Here is a 26,375-nt window from a genome sequence, read left to right as displayed (position 1 = left end):
TTTTCAGTGTCCTGTAGTTTTCCGCGTATAGGTCTTTTACCTCCTTAGTTAAGTTTATTCCTAGGTATCTTAATTTTTTTGGTGCGATGGTAAATGGGATTGCTTTTTTAGTCTCTCTTTCTGTAAGTTCTCTATTAGTGTATAGAAAGGCCATAGATTTCTTGGCATTAATTTTGTATCCTGCTACATTGCCGAATTCATTTATTAAGTCTATTAGTTTTTTGATGGAGTCTTTCAGGTTTTTTATGTACAATATCATGTCATCTGCAAATAAGGACAGCTTTACTTCTTCTTTTCCAATTTGGATGCCTTTTATTACTTCTTCTTGTTTTAATTGCAATTGCTAATACTTCCAGTACTATGTCAAACAGGAGTGGTGAGAGTGGGCATCCCTGTCTTGTTCCTGTTCTTAGGGGAAATGGTTTTAGTTTTTGCCCATTGAGTATGATGTTTGCTGTGGGTTTATCATATATAGCTTTTATTATGTTGAGGTATGATCCTTCTATTCCCACCTTGTTGAGAGTTTTTATCAAGAAAGGGTGTTGGATTTTGTCAAATGCTTTTTCTGCATCAATTGATATGACTATGTGATTTTTATCTCTCAGTTTGTTTATGTGATGTATCACGTTTATTGATTTGGGGATATTGTACCATCCTTGCATTCTTGGAATAAATCCTACTTGGTCATGGTGTATGATCTTTCTGATGTACTGCTGGAGCCGATTTGCTAGAATTTTGTTGAGGATTTTGGCATCTATGTTCATGAGGGATATTGGTCTGTAATTCTCTTTCATTGTGTTGTCTTTATCTGGTTTTGGTATTAGGGTGATGCTGGCTTCATAGAAGGAGCTTGGGAGTGTTCCTTCCTCTTGAATTTTTTGGAATAGTCTGAGAAGGATAGGTTTTAGTTCTTCCTTGAATGTTTGGTAAAACTCTCCTGTGAAGCTGTCTGGCCCCGGGCTTTTGTTTGCCGGAAGCTTTTTGATGACTGCTTCAATTTCTTTCATAGTTACTGGCCTATTGAGCTGTTTAGATTCTCCCTGATTGAGTTTTGGAAGGTTATATTTTTCTAGGAATATGTCCATTTCCTCCAGGTTGTCCAGTTTGTTGGAATAGAGTTGTTCGTAGTATTTTGTAACAATCTTTTGTATTTCGGCGGGGTCTGTTGTTATTTCACCTCTTTCATTTCTGATTTTATTTATTTGGGTCCTCTCTCTTTGCTTCCTGGTGAGCCTGGCTAGAGGTTCATTAATCTTGTTTATCTTTTCAAAGAACCAGCTCTTGGTTTTGTTGATCTTTTGTATTGTTTCTTTGGTCTCTATGTCGTTTATCTCCGCTCTGATCTTTATTATTTCCTTCCTTCTGCTTACACTGGGCTTTTCCTGTTGCTCTTTTTCTAACTCTTTTAGTTGTAGGGTTAGGTAATTTATTACCATTGTTTCTTGTTTTTTGCAGTAGGCTGGTAGAGCTATGAACTTCCCTCTCAAGACTGCTTTCGTTGTGTCCCATAGATTTTGGATTGTTGTGTTTTCATTGTCATTTGTTGCCATGATGTTTTTTATTTCTTCCTTGATCTCTCTGGTAACCCAGTCATTGTTTAATAGCATGCTGTTTATTATCCATGTGTTTGATTTCTTTGGATTGTTTTTATTGTAGTTGATTTCCAATTTTATGCCACTGTGATCTGAGAAGATGCTTGATATGATTTCTATCTTCTTGAATTTGGAGAGACTTTGCCTATGTCCCAACATATGGTCTGTCTTTGAAAATGACCCGTGTGCACTTGAGAAGAATGTATATTCTGTGGCTTTGGGGTGAAATGTTCTGAAGATGTCAATTAATTCCATCTGGTCTAGTGAGTCATTTAGGATTGATGTTTCTTTGCTGATTTTTTGTTTAGAGGATTTGTCCAATGGTGATAGTGGGGTATTAACCCTTTGCACTTGCTTGCTTTTTTCTCGATTCCTTTATTCTACTCGGGATTTAATTTTTTAAATACCCCAGATTTTACAAAGCGCGGCAGTAGAATAAAAAACTGGAGTTTCTTTTCATACAAACTTATTTATTTGGATTTTTTTTATATTTCAAATTATTGATACATTCAATACAATTCGACATACGAGCTGCTACCGATGCTAACCGTGTCGAGTCACACTCGACATCCGAGTGCAAAAGGTTAAAGTCTCCTACAATGATTGTATTGCTGTTAATCTCTCCCTTGATATCCTCCAGGAGTTTTTTTTATGTATTTGGGTGCTCCTGTATTGGGTGCGTATATGTTTACTAGAGTTATTTCTTCTTGTTGGATTGCTCCCTTTAGTATTATGAAGTGGCCTTCCTTATCTCTTGTTATGTCCTTCACTTTGAGATCTAATTTGTCAGATATAAGTATTGCTACCCCAGCTTTTTTTCCATTTCCTTTCGCCTGGAAAACCTTTTTCCATCCCTTCACCCTCAGTCTGTGTGCGTCTTTTTTTCTGAGGTGGGTTTCTTATAGACAGCAGATATATGGATCTAGTTTTCTTATCCAGTCTGTTACCCTATGTCTTTTGATTGGGGCATTTAATCCATTTACATTTAAAGTTATTATTGACAGGTACTTATTTGTTGCCATTTTTATTCTATACCCCTGTGTTCCTTCTTCGCTTCCTATTCTTCTTCTTCTTTTTTTTTTTTTTTTACAGCAGACCCTTTAGCATTTCTTGCATTGCTGGTTTGGCGGTGATAAATTCCCTTAGTCCTTTTTTGTCTGTGAAGCTCCTGATTTCACCTTCAATTTTGATTGATAGCCTTGCTGGGTACAGTATTCTTGGATTCAGACCCTTCCTTTGCATGACTTTGTATATTTCATTCCATTCCCTTCTGGCCTGATGAGTTTCTGTTGAGAAATCAGTTGCTAGTCTGATGGGGGTTCCTTTGTATGTAACTTTCTGTCTCACTCTGGCCGCTTTTAAGATTCTTACTTTGTCGTTGGTGTTTGCCAGTTTAATTATAATGTGGCTTGGCGTCCGTCTTTTGGGGTTCATTTTGCTTGGGACTCTGTGAGCTTCTTGGATTTGTGTGGGGTTTTTTCCCTATATCAGGAAAGTTTTCTGTCATTATTTCTTCAAACAGGTTTTCTATTCCTTGCTCAGTTTCCTTTCCTTCTGGCACCCCTATTATGTGGATGTTGTTTTGTTTTGTGTTGTCCCAAAGTTCCCTTAGGCTTTCCTCCTGCTTTTTAATTTTTTTTTCTAGAAGTTGCTCTACTTGGGTATTTTTTTCATCTTGTTTTCTAGCTCACTGATGCGGTCTTCTGCTTCGTCTCGTCTACTCTTGAAGCTTTCTATTGAGTTCTTTACAGCAGTGATGTCATTTTTCATTTCTTCTTGGTTCTTCTTCATTTCCTCTTGGTTCTTACTCATATTGTTGAATTTGTCTTCCATTCTTTTCAGCCACCTTATGACTATTTCTCTGAATTCTTTCTCTGATAGGTTGCTGGCCTCTAATTCGTTTACTTATTTTTCTGGTGATGCCTGCTTTTCTTTCATATGCGGGCTGTTTCTTTGTCTCCCCATGGTCTCTCTTTTCCGGATGTCTGGTTATGTAGTTCTCTCTCTCCTTTCGTGGTGGAGTGAAGAGCTCCTTTGATTCCAAGCGTTTGCACCACCTGGGACCGGTGTTCTGGGTCTCACAGCTGTTCGGCTGTCACCGCAGTTGTGGATTTTCAGGCCTCCAACAAGATCCACTCTTCCTTTCAAGATGGCGAGATTTCCCCCTCCGACTGGATTTTATTTTAAAGCTCTGTATCTCTGGTAGATAATTACAACAACAACAACAACAAAAGTACAACCATCCCTTGGTACCTGTGGGGGATTGATTCCAGGACATTATCCTCCTCAGGTTCCCTCCTTCCCATGAATACCCAAATCTGAAAATGTTCAAGTCCCTTATGTAAAATGGCGCAGTGTTTACATATAAGGCTACAGGGTACGCCTGCACATCACTTCATTCACGTGGATTCAACATAGTGCTCCGTGTGTGGCAAACTCAAGTTTTGTTTTTGTGATTTTCCTGGGATTCCCCCCACCCCAAATATTTTTAATCTGCAGTTGATTGACTCCATAGATGTGGAACTGTGATAGGAAGGGCTTACTGTATTAAAGTATTATTTTCAGAAGTGTAGATGAAGTTAACTGCCATGTATACCCAGACACTAACTTATGTACATTCTCTCATATACAAAAACCCACATATATTGCACATAACATTTTTTTTCTTTTTATTTGGAAACTAGAGGCCCAGTGCACGAATTTGTGCATGGGTGGGGTCCCTTGGCTTGGCATGTGATCGGGGCCATCTCGCCCAGTCCTGATCGGGGCTGATTGGGACCAATCGGGGCTGGCCAGCCAGGGGAGGGACCATGGGAGTTTGGCCAGCCATGGGAGGTTGGCTGTGGGAGCAGACTGACCACCAGGAGGCAGCTCCTGCGTTGAGTGTCTGCCCCCTGCTGGTCAGTGCACGTCATAGTGACTAGTCATTCAGTCACTTAGGCTTTTATATATATAGATAGATAATTTCAAAGTTACAGAAAATTACAAAAATAAAAATGATACAAGGAACACCATGATCAGTACCCTTTAGTACAGAGATTCAGCTATTAATATTTTAGCCCATTTACTCTATCATTTGTGCTCCATTTTGGGTGTACTCTCTCTTTCTCTATGTGTCCTATACATCCACAGACAAACACATGTATATATACTTTGAACTTAACATTTTTTAAATGTATTTTTTATTGATTTCAGAGAGAGAGAGAGATAGAAACATCAATGATAAGAGAGAATCATTGATTGGCTGCCTCCTGTACATCCCATATTGGGGATTGAGCCCGCAACCTGGGCATGTGCCCTTGACTGGAATCAAACCCTGGACCCTTGAGTCCACAGGCCACCACTCTATCTACTGAGCCAAACTGGCTAGGGCTGAACTTAACATTTTAATGAAAACATTTTTAAATATGAAATTAGAAATAGACATTAATAGCATTGAAGCTGCTAGGACTTGCCCTTTTTGAACTGGTGAACAGTTTTACATGTTCTATAGCAGGGGTCCTCAAACTTTTTAAACAGGAGGCCGGTTCACTGTCCCTCAGACCATTGGAGGGCCAGACTATAGTTTAAAAAAAACTATGAACAAATTCCTATGCACACTGCACATATCTTATTTTGAAGTAAAAAAAACAAAACGGCAAAAACACCCGCATGTGGCCCGCGGGCCGTAGTTTGAGGACGCCTGTTCTATAGGCTCAAATGTTTATATTCCAACCAAACTCTTGTCTTCCTCCCCCCACTTCCGTACTTGGTTCTTCTGTTATGCTCTCTGTTGTTTACCCTGTTAAATTCCAAAAGTGGAAACCCAGTAATGATGGTTCTTCCCTTTATTTCTTTCCAAACTTCTAGTCCTATCATTTATATTCCTTAAATATATGTGGACTCTCACCTTCTCTTTGTTCCTACTGTTGCTATTAGGTTTTACCTATTTCTACTCTTGTCATTCCACCTCCTCTGTTGTCTTAGTTTTAAAATATGAATATGATTATAATACTTTTCTACTTGAGATTCTTCCACAGTTTCCCATCACTGTAATGTTGATTCTTGATCTGGCCCCATGCACCACTCTTGCTTCAGTCTTATGAATCTACTTGGCTTTCCTAAACCCAGCATATTCTTGCTTTACATGTATTGGTCCCTCCTCCTCTTCTTCTTCTTTCTTTTTTTTTGGTTAATCCTCACTCGAGGATATTTTTCCATTGATTTTTAGGGAGAGTGAAAGAGAGAGGGAAACACAGAGAGAAACATCAATGTGAGAGAAACACATTGATTGATTGCCTCCTACATGCACCCCAACCAGTGCCTGGGCCTGGGAGAAGCCTGCAACCGAGGTACGTGCCCTGGACCAAAATCGAACCTGGGACCCCTTGGTCTGCAGCCTGACGCTCTATCCACTGAGCAAAACCAGCTAGGGCTGGTCCCTCTTCTTGAACCCACCTTCCCCACTCCCAGAACTAATTTTGTTCAGCCCCTACTTAACCTGTCTTTCTTTATTTAAAAAAATATATATTTTTATTGATTTCAGAGAGGGAGAAAGAGATAGAAACATCAATGATAGAGAGAATCATTGATTGGCTGCCTCAACCTGGGCATGTGCCCTTGACTGGAATCGAACCGGGCACCCTTCAGTCCACAGACTGATGCTCTACCCACTAAGCTAAACCTGTTAGGACTCAAGTGTTATATTTAAAAATGTTGTCACCTCAGATGCCATTAGATGTGTTGTCTATAGTAAAAGGGGAAAATGAATGACCATTTTGGATGTACAATCCTAGTGGGAAGGAAACAGTACATGTGTAGCGGCCACCAGGTGGCACTGTAAGCCAGATGCACGTTTTCAGGCCAGCCTGAGAGGTGTAGGGTGGCAGTACAGAAAGGGGGAAGGCATAAGCTGCAGGGGGTTTTGTTTATTTGGGGAAAGCTTTCCTTGAAGAAGGAAGAAATGAAAGGTGGAAGTGAAGAGATTACAGATTTTTAAGGGGGAGGCAGACAAAAATGAAGCAAAATGAGAAGAGGTTGGATCCATAGAACACACTGAGGAATTCGTTTTGTAAACTGAACATTTCTTCCTTTGAACCTGCAGAATAGAAGAGACACTAGCTATATTGGCATTTTAGACTCAGAAAATCTAGGTTGTGGTAGTATATTAATGTTGGGCTCAGAAAGCTTACTACAGGTATTTATGCCCTTTTTATAGAAGGACTAGAAGCCCGGTGCACAAAATTTGTGCACGGCGGGGGGTTGTCCCTCAGCCCAGCCTGTACCCTCTCCAATCTGGGACTCCTGGAGGGATGTCCGACTGCCCGTTTAGGCCCGATCCTGATGGGATCGGGCCTAAACGGGCAGTCGGACATCCCTCTCACAATCCAGGACTACTGGCTCCCAACTGCTTGCCTGCCTGCCTTCCTGATTGCCCCTAACCGCTTCTGCCTGCCAGCCTGATCACCCCCTAACCACTCCGCTGCCAGCCTGGTTGATGCTTAACTGCTCCCCTGCCAGCCTTTTTGCCCCCAACTTCCCTCCTCTGCCAGCCTGGTCACCCCTAACTGCCCTCTCCTGCAGGGTTGATCACCTCCAACTGCCCTCCCTTGCAAGCCTGGTCCCTCTCAACTGCCCTCCCTTGCAGGCCTGGTCCCTCACAACTGCCCTCCCTTGCAGGCCGGGTGCCTCCCAACTGCCCTCTCCTGCTGGCCATCTTGTAGTGGCCATCTTGTGTCCACATGGGGGCAGGATCTTTGACCACATGGGGGCAGCTATATTGTGTGTTGCAGTGATGATCAATCTGTATATTACTCTTTTATTAGATAGGATAGAGGCCTGGTGCACGGGTGGGGGCCAGCTGGTTTGCCCTGAAGGGTGTCACAGATAAGGGTGGGGGTTCCCTTGGGGTGTGGGGCAGCCTGAGCGAGGGGCCTGTGGTGGTTTGCAGGCCGGCCACGCCTCCTGGCAACCCAAGGGGAGGCCCTGGTATCTGGAATTTATTTTCCTTCTACAATTGAAACTTTGTAGCCTGGGGCGGCAGCCATTTCTGGGGCAGTTAATTCACCTTCTACAATTGAAACTTTGTAGCCTTAAGCGGGTGAGCCCGGCCAGGGTGTGCAGAAAGCTTTGCTTCCCCTGTTGCCGCCGGCAACCCTGGCCTGCTCTCTCAAGCTCCATTCTGCCGCCATTTGTTTCAATTTGTTTACCTTCTACAATTGAAACTTTGTAGCTTGAGTGGAGGCTTAGGCCTGCAACGGCTATGGAAAGCTTGGCTTGCTCTGTTACCTGGGAAACCTTGCTCTCTGTGGCTGTAGCCATCTTGGATTGGGGTTAATTTGCATACTCGCCCTGATTGGCTGGTGGGCGTGGCTTGGCTGGTGGGCGTGGCTTATGTAGCAGAGTGATGGTTAATTTGCATATTGCCATTTTATTAGAGAGGATAATTTTAAAATAGAATTCTGGCGCTTAAAGATGACTTAATAATGCTGTTTTTCTGTGTTTGTTTAAATAGCTGTCACAGGAAGCCTTTTTAGAATAAATTTAGGCCTGCCTGGCTTCGTAGCTGGTGGCATAATTGGCGCCTTGCTAGGGTAAGTATTAACATGGTTTGATTCTGAATTAACACAACTTTCATTAATGACTGGCCTGTTAAACATCTCATTCACTTCTAAAGAACAAAGATCTCTAGTCTTGTGTTGGTAGTAGCTTTGGCTGTCCAATTATAATTCTACCCCAATTATTCATTTACTTCCAGTTTTCATTGGGTGAAAACTTTAAATATCACGAACATCTGAAACTATTTATAGTTTGAACAAAGGTCCTTATAAGGAGCAGGTAAAAGGAATAAGAAAGTTAAGCATATTCTATTTTAAAAAGTTTTGATTTTGTTTGTTTAGTTTAATTAGTTTTTAAAAATGTCTTACTTTTTACTTTGAAAAATTCTGAACCTACAATAAAGTACATTGAATGAATTAGTACATTGAACACCCATATACCCCTTCACTTGAATTCACCAATTGTTAACATTTTGCCATATTTGTTGTCCATCTCTCTGTATATATGTGGCTGTATTTATATTTCCTTTTCAATTAAACCATATGAGACCTCAATTCTGCACCCCTAAATACATCATTGTGTATCTCCCAGGACAAGGACATTGTCCAGTGACAATAAATAAACAAAATGTGGTATAACTATACTATATAATATTCAGCTGAATGGTTTTCTGGCAATGGGCACTTCAGCCTGAGGTTAATCCATCAGGATTTCTGTTTGTCCTCACCTGACCAGCAGCAGAGGAAAGGTGGCAGGTCAAAGGCAGTGGAATGGGAGGGAAGAGGCCAGTGCCTTAGTTTTCCCCCCTTCAGTCCGTGTTCTCTGGTTACCTTCATATTTGAATACTGGTATGCCCAATTAAGTTGGAAGCTGCTTGAGAACAAGGCTTTGGTGTCCCTGATTAGCCACATGCTGTGACCATCAGATACTGGTTGAACTGAATTGACCTGGCAGAAATTTCCACATCAGTACCATCTAAGGGCAGGAGATGGTGAGGTCTTCCGCTTACGCAGGCACCTTTATTTTTACCAGTAGCCCTCCAACTGTCCATAGTTACTAGTCCACATTTGCTCACCAAATCTAGTGACCTTTCTCGGCTCTCATTCTCTTTAATCTCGTGGTAGTATCCAGCACTGTTTTCTAGTTCCACCATCTTTTTTATTTTATCCTCACTGTCCACGTAAGGAACATTCACACCTGTGAAGAATTTCTGTGAGTTAGGGCCAAACTGTCAACAAGTGCTGGGAAGCAGAATCTCAACGGATTGAGATAATGCTCCGGAAAATGGCAGTATTGCACCTGGTTTTATACGTTATAATCAAAAGAGGAGACCTCGTAAGTGGGTTATATGAAATCCATTGGTAATAGATTAGGGAGGTGGGAGGAAGCAGAGTGGGGAAACCTCTGGGATTGGATAAAGAATAAAATGATAGACATACTTCTTTTACTTAGGTGGGTACAAGATAGTTAACAGCCAACAATTAACTCAGTAACAATGAGGGGATTTGTGGTCTCCACAGAACGGAGCCTGTGCTTTCAGGGGTCCAGAAAAGAAAGTTACTTTGACATTCCAATGATATGTTATCGTAGATACAAGACAATAGACAGGCTCAGTTAAGGTAAAGATTGACCTTTGTCAGGGAAGGAACTGCCTAGGACCATGGTTGGCAAACTGCGGCTCTTTGGCCCCTTGAGTGTGGCTCTTCCACAAAATACCACGGCCTGGGCGAGTCTATTTTGAAGAAGTGGCGTTAGAAGAAGTTTAAGTTTAAAAAATTTGGCTCTCAAAAGAAATTTCAGTCGTTGTACTGTTGATATTTGGCTCTGTTGACTAATGAGTTTGCCGACCACTGATCTAGGACATGACTACCCACCATAAACTGCTTTTATTTAAAGTTTTAATTTCAGACCATCCTTTGTGGTTACTTTAGGTCTCTGAGTTTGCACAGCCACCATACAGGCATTCCCTGAGCTTGTCAGGTTAGCATGTGGCCCCCTTTTTTCCACATCACTGTAGGATATGTTTCTTAATGAATTTAGAGAGAGAGAGAGAGACATTGATCGGTTGCCTCCTATATGTGCCTTGACTGTGGATTGAACCCACAACCTAGGTATGTGCCCTGACCAGGAATGGAACTAGCAACCTTTTTGGTGTACAGCAGAGGTGGGAAACGTCTGGCCCAAGGGCCGTATAAGGCCTGAGAAATCATTTGGTCTGGCCCTGCCAAGGCATTAGGGGTGAGTTAGTTAAATGTTTGACCAAATATAGCAGGCTGATTTTTAAGTTGATAATTTTGTGTGGCCTGAGAGTGATGTTATAAATGTCCAAATGGCCCTTGGAAGAAAAAAGGTTCCCACCCCTGGTGTACAGGATGACACTGTTTTAGGTGGTGGGAACAGCACCAGGTTCTGACCCTGTGGTCAGACCAAACTTGAGTTCAGCAACCTCGGTACTTGGGTTCTGCCTAGGAAAGAATTCAGAGCCAAGACCCAAACTGTAGGAGAACATTTATTTGGTAAATCGCAGCGGAAGAAGAAGTAATTCCTAGAAGAAATGGGCTTCGGAGACAAGTTATAGCGGTAAAGGAAGGGTCCTTGGAGCTTGGGAGTGAGTCAGCCAATGGTAACATGCCTGGGGCAGAGAGGGGGAGGGAGAAGGGAAAGGGAAAGGCAAGGGGGCCTGCTCCTGGGAGGGAGAATGCACTGGGCCCTCCATCCCAAGGGCTTTAAGGGTGGAGATTTTAGGGAGGTCCTAGAGGAAGATAACAGAATATTCAGCAGTTTTCCCGGTGTGCCCTTTCAGGGTCTAGGTGTCCACAGATTGGTTGGTCTTCACCAGGGCAGGGGGTCATGTTGCTCTTCTGGGCCTGGAGCTGAAATACAACTGAGGCCTAGATCTTATCTCTAGGGAGGAAAGGTTAGGGGGCCCAAACTGCATGACCAGTGATATGCCAGGGGACGAAAGGTCACCCTGGGGGCTAAGTCCCACCCTACAACTGTCCTTTGTTAGGCACCTGGGACTTTCTGCCCTGGTGACCTTCTGTACCTGGCCTATCGTCCTTGCTCTGCTCATGTCTGTCCACCTGCCTACAACACAACCAACTGAGCCACCCAGCCAGGGCTAATTCCACCGTCTTGAAACTCTATCTTTTCTTGGCTTCCATGATATCACATCCACTGAAGATTCTTCTATTCAATGAGCTGTTTCCTTAAAAAAAAAAACACAAGAAAAAACATTGTTCAGTGATATCACAGTACAATTATCACACTAAATAATTTAGCATTGATGCAATACAGTTATCTAAGATAGGTTCTATATTCAAAAGTCTTTGATTATTACAATAATATGTGTACATAAATTTTTTAAAACCCAGGATCCAGTTGTATATTGCATTTAGTAATTGTGTCTTTTCAGATTCCTTTAATGTAGAACAGTTCCATTTATTATATCATAGTTGTATAGGTCAGAAGTCTGGGTAGGCTTGAATGGGTTCTCTGCTAAAGGTTTCACAAGGCAAAAAATCATGGTATTGGCCAGGTAGGCTCTTATCTTGAGGCTCTGTGGAAGAATCTGTTTTCAAACCATTCAGGTTGTTGACAAAACCCTTGTGGCAGTAAGTCAGAAGTCCCTATTGGCATTCACATTGCAACTCACAATATCCCTCCATGTTCAAACTAGCAACCAGCATATTGAATGCTTCTCATACTTCAAATCTCTCTGACTTCCACTCTAACACTAGCCAGAGAAAACTCTGCTTGGAAAGGGTTCACACAGATAATCTCCTTTGTGACGGACTCAAATTCAATTGTATGTCTGTGAAATCAATTTGCCATGTAATGTAATATAATCATGGGCATAATATCTCATCATATTCACAGTTGGGGTATCAGGGTAGGATATTTAGGGAGCCTTTTTAGAATTCTGCATGCACATTGGGTATCCAATAAATTTTTCTACTGCAAAGGTATCTTTTTCCCATTGTGGTTAAGTACTCTGTGGGGGTGAAAGTCCGTGAATAGCCTGCTTTCCAGCCGCTTCTAGTGATATTTAATGATCCATGTTGTAATCAGTTATTACAAAGACAAAACATTGATTAGCTATTCTATCATTTCTTCTATTCTTTTTAGTTGGCATTCACTTGAATAGAAGAGTTCTCCCTTCCCCTCCTTCTTCCCACTACCGTTCCCCACCTCCTTTTCAGGAAGAGGTAACACTGTAGATCTATGGATCATTTTTTTTTTAAGTTCCCCCACTTCCTTTATTTATTTTTAAATAAATCTTCATTGTTCAGATTATTACAGGTGTTCCTCTTATTTTCCCCCATAGCTCCCCTCCACCTGATTCCCCACCCCACCCCATGCCCTTACCCCGCGCCACTGTCTTAATCCATAGATGTAAAATTTTTGTCCAATCTCTTCCTGCACCCTTCAAACCCCCTTCCCCCTGAGAATTGTCAGTCCACTCCCTTTCTATGTCCCTGATTCTATTATATTCACCAGTCCATTCTGTTCTTCAGATTTTTTATTCACTTGATTTTTAGATTCACTTGTTGGTAGGTATGTATTTGATGTCATTTTGTTGTTCATAATTTTTATCTTTACCTTTTTCTTCTTCTTCCTCTTCTTAAAGAATACCCTTCAGCATTTCATGTAATCCTGGTTTGGTGGTGATGAACTCCTTTAGCCTTTCTTGTCTGTGAAGCTCTTTATCTGACCTTCAATTCTGAATGATAGCTTTGCTGGGTAGAGTAATCTTGGTTGTAGGTTATTGCTGTTCATCACTTTGAATATTTCTTGCCACTCCCTTCTGGCCTGCATAGTTTCTGTTGAGAAATCAGTCGTATGGGTACTCCCTTGTAGGTAACTAACTGTTTTTCTCTTGCTGCTTTCAAGATTCTCTCTTTGTCTTTTGCCCTTGGCATTTTAATTATGATGTGTCTTGGTGTGGTCCTCTTTGGATTCCTCTTGTTTGGGGTTCTGTGCGCTTCCTGAACTTATAAGTCTATTTCTTTCACCAGGTAGGGAAAGTTTTCTGTCATTATTTCTTCTAATAGGTTTTCAATATTTTGCTCTCTCTCTTCTTTTGGCACCCCAAAATTTCTGATGTTGGTACGCTTAAAGTTGTCCCAGAGGCTCCTTACACTATCTTCATATTTTTGGATTCTTTTTTCTTTTTGTTTTTCTGGTTGGGTGTTTTTTGTTTCCTCATATTTCAGATCTTTGGTTTGATTCTTGGGGTACGTTGATCTACAGTTGAGTTTCTTTATATTCTTTATTTCAGACAGTGTATGCTTAATTTCTGACTGGTCCTTTTCCATTTTTTTGGCATTCTCATTAAGGTCCTTGAATGTCTCACTAAGCTCCTCGGAGGTCTCATCAAGTTTCTCAGCGGTTTTTAGAAGATTCTTGAGTAACCTTATAAATGTGGTTTTGAACTCTATGTCGTCCAGTAGTTTGCTTTCCTCCATTTCTTTCATTCATGACATGTTTCTGTGTCTCTGCATTTTGGCTGCTTCCCTGTGTTGATGTAGTGGCTTTGTGTGGTAGGTGACCTATAGGGGCCAGTAGCTCAGCCTCCCCAATCACCTGAGGTAGACACTCTTGGTAAACCCCTTTGTGGGCTGAGTGCAAAGCCTTGGTGTAGTTAAGCCTTGATTGCTGTTGGTACACTTGGAGGAATTGACCTCCAGGCAAATTGACTGTGAGGACCCGCTGTGTTTATAATGGAAGAACTGCTGCGCTGTGGAGACACGCTTATGGTGCAGGACTTGCTTCAGTGGGGCTTTGGTGCTCACTGAGTCTGCCTCTTGAATGTGTCACTTATGGATGTGAGGAGTTGAAATCTGGTGTTGTCTCACACTGACCACTAGGTACACTGGCTTCTGGATCTCCAATGGGGTGCAGGTCAGCTACTGTCTGAGGCCACCCTGCAGGAGCTACAGCGAAAACTACAGTTTTCTCCTCTTTGCTTGGGGTTTGGAGGTTTTGGAGCTGTCTGACCCGGGTTGCAAGTTTGCTAGGTTAAGCTGCGATAGGGAAGGCCATTCATATGCAAAAGCCGCTGCTTGGAGCTTGGGTGGGTTTGTAGGTGTGCGGGGCGGGATCTCAGGGCATCACTAGGCTAGAACATGGCAAACAGCGATGGCTGCCAGCCAGCCATCCCCGCGCCTCCGACTGCGTGTCCCGCAGTCCAGCGCAGCAAACAATTATTCCTGTGCGCATCTCTGCAAGCAAGCCACCCTCACTTTCTGACCTGATGTCAGACAGTCCAGCTTCTCCCTGTAGGAGTTTGGGTCCCCCGCGTCTCCCCAGAAACTGGATTTCAGAGAAATTGGGAGCTTGTCTGCCTTCGGGTTGAAGAAAGCAATGCCCGCTGCCAGCCCGGTTCACGCGCGCCTCCGTACTTCAGCTTTTCAGCGCTTGTGCACTGAATGCTCTTTTCTCTTTCCTTCTAGTTGTAGAACTTCCACTCAGCCAGCTTTCCCGTGGTTCTGGGTGATAGACGTTTTGTCTTTTAGTTGTAGTTTTAAAATTGTTGTGCAAGGCAGCAGTTTAGGTGTTTACCTACGCCGCCATCTTGGATCCTTCTGGATCATTTTTTTAACTACATTTTTTTTTAATTTAGCATTTCATAATCCATTGCTGACATCAGTTTTTGTTGTATTATTAATATACCAGGTTCTTAATATAAGAATTGTTGAAGCTAGCAACAAAACTAAACTATTTTCATTGTGGAAAAAAAACAAGTTACCATCTTACCCATATTTAATCGTACAGTTCAGAGGTGTTAAGTATATTCACATTGTTATGCAACAGATCTTTAGAACTTTTTAATCTAGCAAAACTGGAAGTCAGTACCCATTAAACACTAATTCTCCCTCTACCTGTCCCTCAGCCCTTGGCAACTACCTTTCTGTTTTCTGTTTCTATGATTTTGAACACTTCAGATATTTCATACAAGTGGAATCATATGTATCTTTTTGTAACTGGCTTATTTTTTTAATTTTTATTTTTTTAATATATTTTATTGATTTTTTTACAGAGAGGAAGGTAGGAAGGGAGAGGAATAGAGAGTTAGAAACATCGATGAGAAAGAAACATCGATCAGCTGCCTACTGCACACCCCCTACTGGGGATGTGCCCACAACCAAGGTATATGCTCTTGACCAGAATCGAACCTGGGACCCTTCAGTCCGCAGGCCGACGCTCTATCCACTGAGCCAAACCAGTCAGGGCTTATTTTTCTTTTTATGTATACTGTATACTAGAGGCCCGATGCATCAAATTTGTACAAGGGCTCAGCCCCTGCAGCTGCAGCAGCTTGCTTCAGCCCTCGCAAGCTTTGTCCCCAGCTTTGTCCGGAATGTTGTCTAGAAGGTTGTCCGGAAGGTTGTCAGGCTGTCCAGTCTAATTAGCATATTATGCTTTTATTATTATGATTATTATGACTAGAGGCTCACTGCACGAAAATTCATGCAAGAGTAGGCCTTCCTTCCCCCAGCTGCCAGCACCAGCTTCCCTCTGGTGCCCAGGACTTGGGCTGGCTTCCCTCGGACTGCCTGCAGGCACCCAAGACCCAGGCTGGCTTACCTCCAGCCCTGGCTTCATCAGGAAGGACGTCTGGAATGACGTCAGAAGATGATCGGTCTAATTAGAATATTACCCTTTTATTATTATAGATATATTTATTGATTTCAGAGAGAAAGGGAGAGAGAGCAAGATAGACACATCAATGAGAGAGAATCATTGATTGGCTGCCTTCTGCGTGCCCCTTACTGGGGAATCGAGCCTGCAACCCGGGCATGTGCCCTTGACCGGGACCCTTCAGTCCGAAGACCAATTCTCTATCCACTGAGCTAAACCAGGCAGGGCTGGCTTATTTTTCTTAACATAATGTCTTTGAAGTTCATCCATGTTATAGCATGTGACAGGATCTCTTTATTTAAGGCTGCATACCATTCCATTTTATTAACATTTTCATCATTCATCGTTCAATGGTCATTTCCACCTAGCAAGAATATTTTTTAAATTAGCCCACTTAAGTTGTAGCCAGAGTAAATTTAAGTTATATCAGAGCCAAAAACTCCTTTTTATACATTAAAAAAAAAAATCTTCATTGTTGAAAGTATTACAGATGTCTTCCTTTTTCCTCCTATTACCCTTCTCCCCCTGGTTCCCACCTCACCTCAAGCCCAATTTTTACAGCCTGAAGTTATGGGGATTTCTCTTCCCAGCACTGGAACTCTGGGCCGAGGGGTGTGGTGTGGGGCTGGGACTCTTTGCTCCTCATGGGAAGTCTCTGCAGCCGAGATATCCCTCCTGATTAAAAAAACGCCACATGTAGGTGTCGAACCAAAACATTCCAGGCCTCTGCCCGTCCTACCAATCTCAATGTGCTTTCTTCTTTACTTTTCTAGTTGTAGGACTTTCATTCAGCTAGATTTCAGGCGGTTCTGAATGATTGTTCTGTATTTTAGTTGTAATTTTGATGTGGTTATGGGAGACGGTGAGTACAGGTGTTTACCTATGCTGCCATTTTGATTTTAAAAAATTTCCTTTTCTTTGAGAAAACAAGAATGAAACCCTCTTCCTTACGGTGATAATTTTTATGTAAATCAGTTTCTTAATAGATAACTATTGGCATTGTGGGTGAGATTTTTGTGCTGGACTTTTGAATTTTAGGATGTTTTGGTGGCTTCAACCCCAAAAGCTAGTAGCATTCCTCCTCCAACCAAAAATACCTGCCCCTGAGAGGATCTGGTACCATTCCAGATATTGACTTTATTCTGAGAAACCTTCAGTATATAGCTGCTTACTAGAGCTTGACACAAATATATATTTTCCTGATTAATTTTTCATTAAAAAATAGCCAATTTATAGTCCAGATTTATATCACTTACTTTTAGGAAGTTACCGTTATTGTTTTTCTCTGTTGTTCAGACCATGAAGGGAATTACCTTGATTTTTTTTTCTTTATTCAACAAGGACACTTTAATTGTCAAATGTTCCTGTACCTGTCAGTGAACAAGTGGCTCAGTTAGTGTTGCTCATGTCTTAGCAGAGATGCTCACATCTTGCCTGATCTAATGGCTTGTTTTTCCTAAGCTTCCTCTCTGCTTCTTCCTCAGTACTCCTGTCGGAAGCCTGTTGATGGCACTCCAGAAGTACTATGGTGAGACGATTCAGGAGAGAAAACAGAAGGATAAAAAGATACTCCAAGAGCTGAAACTGGAAGAGTGGTAAGGAACATGATAAAACTAGGCCTTTCATAGTGCTCTTCTCTTAAACCATTCAGCTCAAAGAAAAGTTTATTTTTACTGAGTTCTTCAACTTGTACCCTACCTGGTATTTTCATCTTTTTAATTAAGGAGATTAGAAAAATGGGAGACACTAATTTTATTTTTAATCTGACAAGGATATTTCCTTAGATACATTTTTTTAAGTTAAAATGTAAATTTCATTTGGTTGCATGCTTTTTCTTTTCTATATTTTCGACTGCATAAGGAAATTATATAAAGAAAATGCACAGCAGTGAGTGAACTTTACTTGGCTTTATGTAAAAGGTGGTATCCCAGTGTACACATACATCTGTAAACAATGCAGAACATGTTCAGTCTCCACATTAAAAGATTCTGCTTCTTGCTGTGGATGCAGAGGAATTAGGTAGACATAGTGGCTGGACATGGACTGGATATCACTGTGGAAGATGAAAATTTTCATCGGTTCCATGTAGTCATTCCCTGGGCCAGTAGTCAGACTGACAGCAGACTTCATGCTGGTTCTTTGTAAGATCAACATAACAGGCTGCCATTTAGTGTTCCTTGTACAAATAATTCTCAGGGTTCAGCTTCCTGGGTACCTAAGATGACATTTGCTGCACCTGCTGCATTCATAGTTGAGTAGATAAGCAGTCATTTTCCCCCAGGTTTTTATTTGAAACTTCCATTTGTGTTAAACACACACAGAGACATGTGAGTTCTTAATATCTGTAGATCTGTTGTCCAAGTGTTACAGGTGGAAGTGGGGGGTCTTCATCTCCACCAGGTCTTCGTCGGGGTGAATTTCTTGCAATATCCTGAGAAAAGGAATTTTCCGAGAGTTGCATGGGAGAATGAGTGATTTTTATTAGCATGGAATTAAACCCCTGAGTTTCCAAAGTCTCATTTCCCTTAGTCCAATCATAGAAGAAGTATAGCTTGGGCTTCAGTAGAGCTAAAATCAAAACCAGTGTCCAGAGTTTCTGTTCCATGTCTGCACAGTCCAATTCAGTATCAGGCCAGCTCAATTTGTGTTTCCCTGCTGCAGTCCATCAATCCATTGCATGTGGGGCCACAGGGCCACATGTCTATGGAGGAAACACAGGTGAATGCTAGAAAGCCACGAGAGGCAACAAGAGAGAGAATTCCTTTGTTTAGGAGATTATATATTCCCAAATTTTTGTGGGCTTGCTATGGCCATGGCCATTCTGGCAAAGATTTCTGTTCCCAGGTGTGACTGACATACCTTCCCTATGCCACCTTAACTTTACTGGGCATGTGTCTGTCTTCCCTTTGTTGGCTCCCAGGTAGTATGAAATTGCAGCTTCCTGGTGAAGCTGCCCAAATGACATACCTATAATGTCTGGCCTGACTTCCCTTTGTTCCTTTCCCATTATTGATAACTAGTCAATTACAACAGTATCTTAACGACTTAGGTGCGATAGGAGAAAAAGCATTGCTTTTTGGAGCCAATGAAACCTTGAAAACAGTGTTTCTAGCTAGACTACTAATTAGTCTATGCTCTTAGATATTTTTCTTAACTTTAAGTACTCAGTTTTCTCAGCCATTCTAAGGGCAGAATCACACCACAATATTCAATATATGTTAGTTTTGTTCCTTCTCCATACTAAGAGGGTGGATGGGATATGCAGTTATGTAGGTTCTAGAATAAAGCACTTAAACTTCTGAATACCATCATAAATTTAATGTTATGAAGAATTGAAAGCATTACCTCATTTCTAGTTCTTAGATATCATAAGAGCCTCTTTTTTTAAAAAGGAAACTTTGGGAAAGGAGTTGGAAAGATAGGGAAAGTATATTGGCTATTTGTTTGTTTGTTTTTTTAAAAAATCTTTATTGTTCTGATTATTACAGATGTTCCTCTTTTTTCCCCCCATAAGTTCCCTTCACCCAGTTCCCACCCCACTCCAGCCCTCCTCCCTCCACTGACCTCGTCCATAGATGTAAGCTCTTTGTTCAATCTCTTCCCACACCCCCCACAACCCCTTCCCCCGAGAATTGTAAGTCTACTTCCTTTCCATGCCCCTGAATCTATTACATTCACCAGTCTGTTCTGTTCATCAGGTTTTTTATTCATTTGATTTTTAGGTTCACTTGTTGATAGATATGTATTTGTTGTCACTTTGTTGTTCATAATTTTTTATCTTTACCTTTTTCTTCTTCTTCCTCTTCTTAGAGAATACCCTTCAGCATTTCATATAATACTGGTTTGGTGGTGATGAACTCCTTTAGCTTTTTCTTGTCTGTGAAACTCTTTGTCTGACCTTCAATTTTAAATGATAGCTTTGCTGGGTAGAGTAATCTTGGTTGTAGGTTCTTGCTATTCATCACTTTGTATATTTCTTGCCACTCCCTTCTGGCCTGCATAGTTTCTGTTGAGAAATCAGCTGACAGTCATATGGGTGCTCCCTTGTAGGTAACTAACTGTTTTTCTCTTGCTGCTTTTAATATTCTCTCTTTGTCTTTTGCCCTTGGCATTTTAATTATGATGTGTCTTGGTGTGGTCCTCTTTGGATTCCTCTTGTTTGGGGTTCTCTGCACTTCCTGGACTTGTAAGTCTATTTCTTTCACCAGGTGGGGGAAGTTTTCTGTCATTATTTCTTCAAATATGTTTTCAATATCTTGCTCTCTCTCTTCTTCTGGCACTCCCATAATTCGGATGTTGGTACGCTTGAAGTTGTCCCAGAGGCTCCTTACACTATCTTCATATTTTTGGATTCTTTTTTCTTTTCTGGTTGGGTGTTTTTTGCTTCTTTGTATTTCAAGTCTTTGACTTGATTCTTGGGATCCTCTTGTCTGCTGTTGAATCTCTGTATATTATTCTTTATTTCAGTCAGTGTATGCTTAATTTCTGATTGGTCCTTTTTCATATCCTTGAGGGTCTCACTAAATTTCTCGGAGGTTTCTAGAAGATTCTTGAGTAACCTTATAACTGTGGTTTTGAACTCTATATCCAGTATTTTGCTTTCATCCATTTCTTTCATTTGTGACTTGTTTCTTTATCTCCGCATTTTGGCTGCTTCCCTGTGTTTGTTTCTATGTACTGGGTAGCTGCTAAGTCTCCTTGAGTTGATAGAGTGGCCTTGTGTGGTAGGTGTCCTATAGGGCCCAGTGGCTCAGCCTCCCCAGTTACCTGAGGTGGACACTCTTGGTGCACCCCTTTGTGGGCTGTTTGCACAGTCTTGTTGTAGTTAAGCTGTGATTGCTGTTGGTATCACTGGGAGGAATTGACCTCCAGGCCAATTGGATGAGATGACCAGCTGTGTCGACCAGCTGTGTCTACGCTGAAAGATCTGTTGCTCAGGAGACACCCTTATGGGGCAGGACTTGCTTCATTGGGGCTTTGGTGCTCACTGAATCTGCCCCTTTGAGTGTGCCTTTTATGGATGTGAAGAGTTGTAATCCGGTATGGTCTCACTCTGACCACTGGGTACACTGGCTCTTGGATCTCCAGAAACATGCAAGGTCAGCCACTGTCTGGGGCCGCCCAGCAGGAGCTACAGAGACATCTGCAAATTCTTCCTCTTTGTATGGAGTTTGGAAGTGCCCAGATGAGGCCCAGCTGTGAGACAAGGCAGGCTGCTGCTGCCCAGCCTTGGGCCTTCTTTTGGAAGTTCTGGAGCTCTCTGACCCAGCTGCAGTTTGACAGGTTTTAGGCAGAGAAAGGACAGGCCATTCATATGCAAAAGCCGATGCACACAGCTTGGGTGGGGTTGTAAATTGGGTGGGATGGGTTCTCCGGGAATCACCAGGGCGGAGCAAACAGCAATGGCTGCCCTGAACCGGAGAAGTCCCCGGGTCTCTGCGCCCCGTGCCTCTGTGCAGGAACAATGATCGCTGTGAGCACCTCTGAGAGAAAGCCGCCCTCGTGTTCCTGTCCCAATGCCAGACAGTCCAGTTTCTCCCCCTTATGTGTCTGGGTACCCCAGAGTCTCGCCCGGAACTGGAGTTCAGAGCAAGCGGGAGCTTGTATCTACCTCCCGATTAAAAGAGCAGCACATCCAGGTGTCAGCACTTTCCGTGCCTCCGCACCTCTTACCAGTCTCAATGCGCTTTCTTCACCTCTCTAGTTGTGGAACTTCCACTCGACCAGCTTTCCCGTGGTTCTGGGTGGTAGTTGTTCTGCCTTTTAGTTGTAATTTTGATGTGGTTGTGAGAGGCAGCAAGTATAGGTGTTTACCTATGCCGCCATGTTGGTTCCTCCTATATTGGCTATTTGAATCTGATATATGAAGTATGGAAGAATTAGCATTTGGAAAAATATGAACAAATAATTTTATTACAATAAAAAAAGAAAATTAGAGAAGTTGATCAGTTATTCAGAAGTGAAAAACCTCAATAATGGGTAAAACCAAAAACTATTAATTATCATAATGAAAGAATACTTTGGCAGAAGGCATAGTAACAAAAATGTATAGGATATAAATGTATATATTTCTGAGTAGTAGTAATCTAATAAATAGTTAAAAATCTTTGTCTACTTCTCTAGGGAAATCAAACAAAGTGCGAGTCTAAAAAATTGCCATTGTGAGTAGAAAATGTAGAACACTAGCTACAGACATATGGAAGAAGAAATGGTCAAGTGTGATTGTAAAGAGTTGAAAAGAAAGTCATAGGTGACCCTGATAATCACTTAAAGAAAGGAAGACAGTAATGCTTGGTTTAGAATAATAACTGATCTGTTATTTGGAAATTAGATTTTAATTCCTCGTATATATACATCTATAGTGTTGTCCCATCTGATTTTTCTGTACCAGGATTACCATTGTTACAACCTCTGTACAGTTTCTGAAAGGTCTGGCAATAGAGAGTTTAACAGAGAGGCAGGGGACTCAAGTACCCTGACCCTGAGGGCAAGAGGACAACCAGGTTGCAAGGCTCACACCTTCACTAGGGTGCTTGAGCTCCTGCATGTTGCTCCTCTAAGAATTCTGCTGACACAGCAGCAATATCCATCTTGATAATGTGAGAATTCTAGTTGGCTTGTGAGTGAAACAGGAGAGAGAGAAGAAAGCCATTGTATTTGAAGTGCAAGGAACAGTGTTTGCTCATAAGTTGCAGGGAGAATAAGACAAGTGCTATATTTTAAAAAATAATTCTATGAACTAAGAAACAGTACTTGATATATCCTTTTCATTCTTTGATTATAGGAAAGCCAGACTACAAATTACTGAGCTCCTCCCTGAAGAAATTGAAAGTAGCCTACAGAAAAATCAACCCAAGGATGATATTGAGAAAATTGAAGCACTGCTAAATCTTCCTAGAAACCCCTCATCAACAGATAAACAAGACAAGGACTGAAAATGTTCTGGACCTGAAACTCATTGGAGAGTTGAAGGAAGCTGTGTTGCCACGCCCATTGAATGCCAGTAGTCGGGCTACTCCTTGGGTAGCTTATGACAGGTGTAAGGACTAGCACCTATAATAGCAGTGACTTACTCTTACCTTTTTTTAAAACCAAAAATTGGGCTGTTGTACTCTCGCTTTATTTATCCTTAAATTTAAATACATACATATATTTATATTGGTCAGTATATGTATTTGACATATCTATATTGATCGATCAGTAGATCTTTTTCCTGAATTTTACAACAATAAATTAAAAATTTCTCAAAAGATTAAAGTTGAATCTATAGGTTGTATATGTATTCTTGTAGCTCTTTAAAAGTGTATTCTGGAATCTGTAGGAGGAGAGAAAAGAACCAGGTAAGGCAAATTGTCTGAAACCTTAGTGCCTTTAGGTCCTAGTAACAGTATGGGCCTAAATTTGTAGTAGTGTTTGGTTTTTGTTTTTCTTTAATCCTTGCCCGAAGATAAGGATTAAATCAAATCAAAATGGATGTTAAATGAAATGATTTAAGTTTCACTGATTTTTAGAGAGAGAAACATTGATGTAAGAAAAACATTGATCAGTTGCCTCCCATGTGTGCCCCGACCAGGGACTGAACCTGCAACCTGGGTATGTGCCTGAACTGGAACCTGAGACCTTTCAGTGTATGGAATGATGTTCCAACCAGTTGAGCCAAACCAACCAGGGCGCAGTGTTTTGTTTTAATAAACAATAAGAAAAAAAAAGAAAAGATTTCTATGTCATTTGAAAGAAAGGATAAATTTCACAAAAAGGAAGTAAATAAGCATTATTAAAGAAACAGCCCAATTTTGTTTCTCAGTATTGCTGACAAAGTGTCTATGCTATATTATGAAAGAGTTATTTAGTATAGATACACAGTCTCTATACTCCAGAAGCTTGCTCCCTCAGAAGGAAGCTATTCTATGGATTGTAACTTTTACTAAATGAGGGGGCGAAATGACTGAAATAACTGTATCAAAGGGAAAAAATTGCTAGTGCTTTGTTTTAGTGTTAAGACCTCATAGTTCCTACTTTGAAAATACCTTGTTCAAAGGAACAAGGTTTGTGAAGCAGCTAGTGTGTTGGCTAAAACAGTTGCCTCTGGAAGAAGACCACTGGCTTGGAATAGCAGTCAAGTGGCTTCATAGCCCTGGGACCGTAGGAAAGCCATTTTACTTTAAGTCTCAGTGTTCTCATCTGTCAAATATGAGAGTTTCTAACTCAAAATGGATGTTAAATGAAATGATGTATGTAAAATGTAGCACAGTGTCCCGGCACATAGGGCATTGTAATTTTATTTATTTACTAGAGACTCAGTGCACGAATTTGTGCACCAGTGGGGTCCCTTAGCCTGGCCTGCGGGATTGGGCCAAAACCGGTTCTCCAACATCCCCGAGGGGTCCCAGATTGCAAGAGGGCACAGGCCAGCCAGAGGGACCCCACCAGTGCACAATAGGGGCTGGGGAGGGACGCAGGATGTTGGCCAGCCGGGGCCGTCTCGCTCAGTTCCAGCAGCAAGCTAACCTACCGGTCGAAGCGTGTGCCCCCTGGTGCTCAGTGCACGTCATAGCGAGCAGTTGAGCGGCCTTATGATATAATTAGCATATTACACTTTAATTGGTTGAATGGCCGACCAGTCACTTAGCATATTAGGCTTTTATTATATAGGATTTTCTTTTCTTACTAAATTTATTGGAGGGCATTGGTTAATATGATCATATAGGTTTCAGGTGTGGGTTTCTACATTACAAGATCTGTATATTACACTGTGTGCCCACCACCCAAAGTCAAATCTCCCATCACCATATATTAGGACCTCCTTCACCCCTCATTTCATTCTCTCTGGCAATCACCACACTGCTGTTTGTGTTCACAAATTTTAGTTTTATGTCCCACATATGAGTAAAATCATATGGTTCTTAGCTTTTTCTGATTGACTTATTTCACTTAGCGTAATATTCTCAAGGTCCATCCATGTTGTTGCAAATGGCAATTTTTCATCCTTTCTTATGGCTGAGTAGTGTTCTATTGTGTATATGTACCACATCTTCTTATCCAGTTCTCTACTGTGGGACACTTTGGTTGTTTACATGTCTTGGCCACTGTGAATAATGCTGCAATGAAAATAGGGATGCATATATCTTTGCGAATGCATGTTTTCTACTTTTTCCAATATATACCCAGGAGATGGGTTGTTGGGTCTATTCTTAATTTTTTGAGGAATCACCAGATTGCTTTGCGTAGTGTTTGTACCAGTCTACATCCCCACAAGCAGTGAATAGGGTTCCCTTTTCTCCACAATCTCTCCAACACTTGTTATTGCTTGTCTTGTTGATAGTGACCACACTAACTGATGTGAGGTGGTATCTCATTGTAGTTTTGATTTGCATTTCCCTAATTGCTAGTGAGGTTGAACATCTTTTCATATATCTCTTGGCTGTTTGTATGTCCTCTTGGGAGAGATGTATTTTCAGGTCCTCTGCCCACTTAAAAAAAAATTATATGCTGAGTGGCCAGATTATTATGATCTCTGAACGCATAATAATCTGGCCACTCAGTGTATATCCTATATAATAAAAGGCTAATATGCAAATTGTCCCCTTGACCAGGAGTTTAGCCAGCAGGCAGGCTGGCCAACCGCCCATGTTCCATCCCCCTGCCGGGCTGGCCGGACCTCACCCATGGACGAATTCATGCTCTGGGCCTCAAATACACACACACACACACACACACACACACACACACACACACACACAGAGTGGCCAGATTATTATGATCTCTGAATGCATAATAATCTGGCCACTCTGTGTGTGTGTGTGTGTGTGTGTGTGTGTGTGTGTGTGTGTGTGTGTGTGTGTTATTTTTTATTGATTTCAGAAAGGAAGGGAGAGGGCAAGAGAGTTAGAAACATCAATGAGGAGAGAAAATCATTGATTGGCTGCCTCTTGCATGCCCCCTACTGGGGATAGAGCCTGCAACCTGGGCATGAGTCCTGACTAGGAATTGAACCATGACCTCCTGGTTCCTGGGTTTATGCTCAACCATGGAGCCACACTGGCCCAAATAGGTCACAAGACCAAATGGACATAATTGACATTTAGAGAGCCTTTCATCCCAGAATATCAGGTTATACATTCTCCAGTACACATGGAACATTCTCAATGATAGACCATATGTCAGGTCACAAAACTAGCAAATAAATTGAATTTATTTCAAGAAGATTGAAATTATATCAAGCATATTCTCTGTTCATGATGTCTTGAAATTAGAAATCAACTGCAAAAAGAAAGTAAAGAAACCCATAAATATGTGGAGATTAAACAACATGCTACTAAAAAATGACTGGGTCAAAGAAGAAATAAAAGATGAGATCAAAAGATATATAAAGATCAATGAGAATGACAGTATAACTTATCAGAACTTCTGGGATGCAGCGAAAACAGTAATAAGAAAGAAGTTGTTAGGTTTTTGCGGATGACACGGGCTGTGAAAGAATTCACAACTAAAAGAAGAGATTCAGAGAGGAAGTTTATTTTACTTTCCACAAAGGGAAAGGGCCAAGTACTGATAATCAATACAGGGCAAGAAACAAAAAGTAGCTTCCACTTTTAAAGAGTA

The 26,375-nt window shown here is 41.5% G+C and overlaps 1 protein-coding gene across 1 annotated transcript in view; it reads left to right on the top strand.

Annotated features, from left to right (window-relative positions):
- The window catches only part of TIMMDC1 (translocase of inner mitochondrial membrane domain containing 1), a 32,944-nt gene extending 7,493 nt beyond the window's left edge, over positions 1-25,451 (top strand). Inside the window, exons 5-7 of the mRNA XM_079766260.1 lie at positions 8,086-8,164; positions 17,258-17,368; positions 22,558-25,451. Coding sequence (XP_079622386.1) covers positions 8,086-8,164; positions 17,258-17,368; positions 22,558-22,708 — 341 coding nt within the window. The 3' untranslated portion in view covers positions 22,709-25,451. The remainder of the gene's footprint in view (positions 1-8,085; positions 8,165-17,257; positions 17,369-22,557) is intronic.
- The last annotated feature ends 924 nt before the right edge of the window (positions 25,452-26,375 follow it).

The sequence above is a fragment of the Cnephaeus nilssonii genome (assembly GCF_951640355.1).
Source record: "Cnephaeus nilssonii genome assembly, chromosome: 3".
Taxonomy (NCBI): domain Eukaryota; kingdom Metazoa; phylum Chordata; class Mammalia; order Chiroptera; family Vespertilionidae; genus Cnephaeus; species Cnephaeus nilssonii.
The sequence above is the reverse complement of the archived record's forward strand: the minus strand, read 5'-3'. Positions and strand labels throughout refer to the sequence as shown.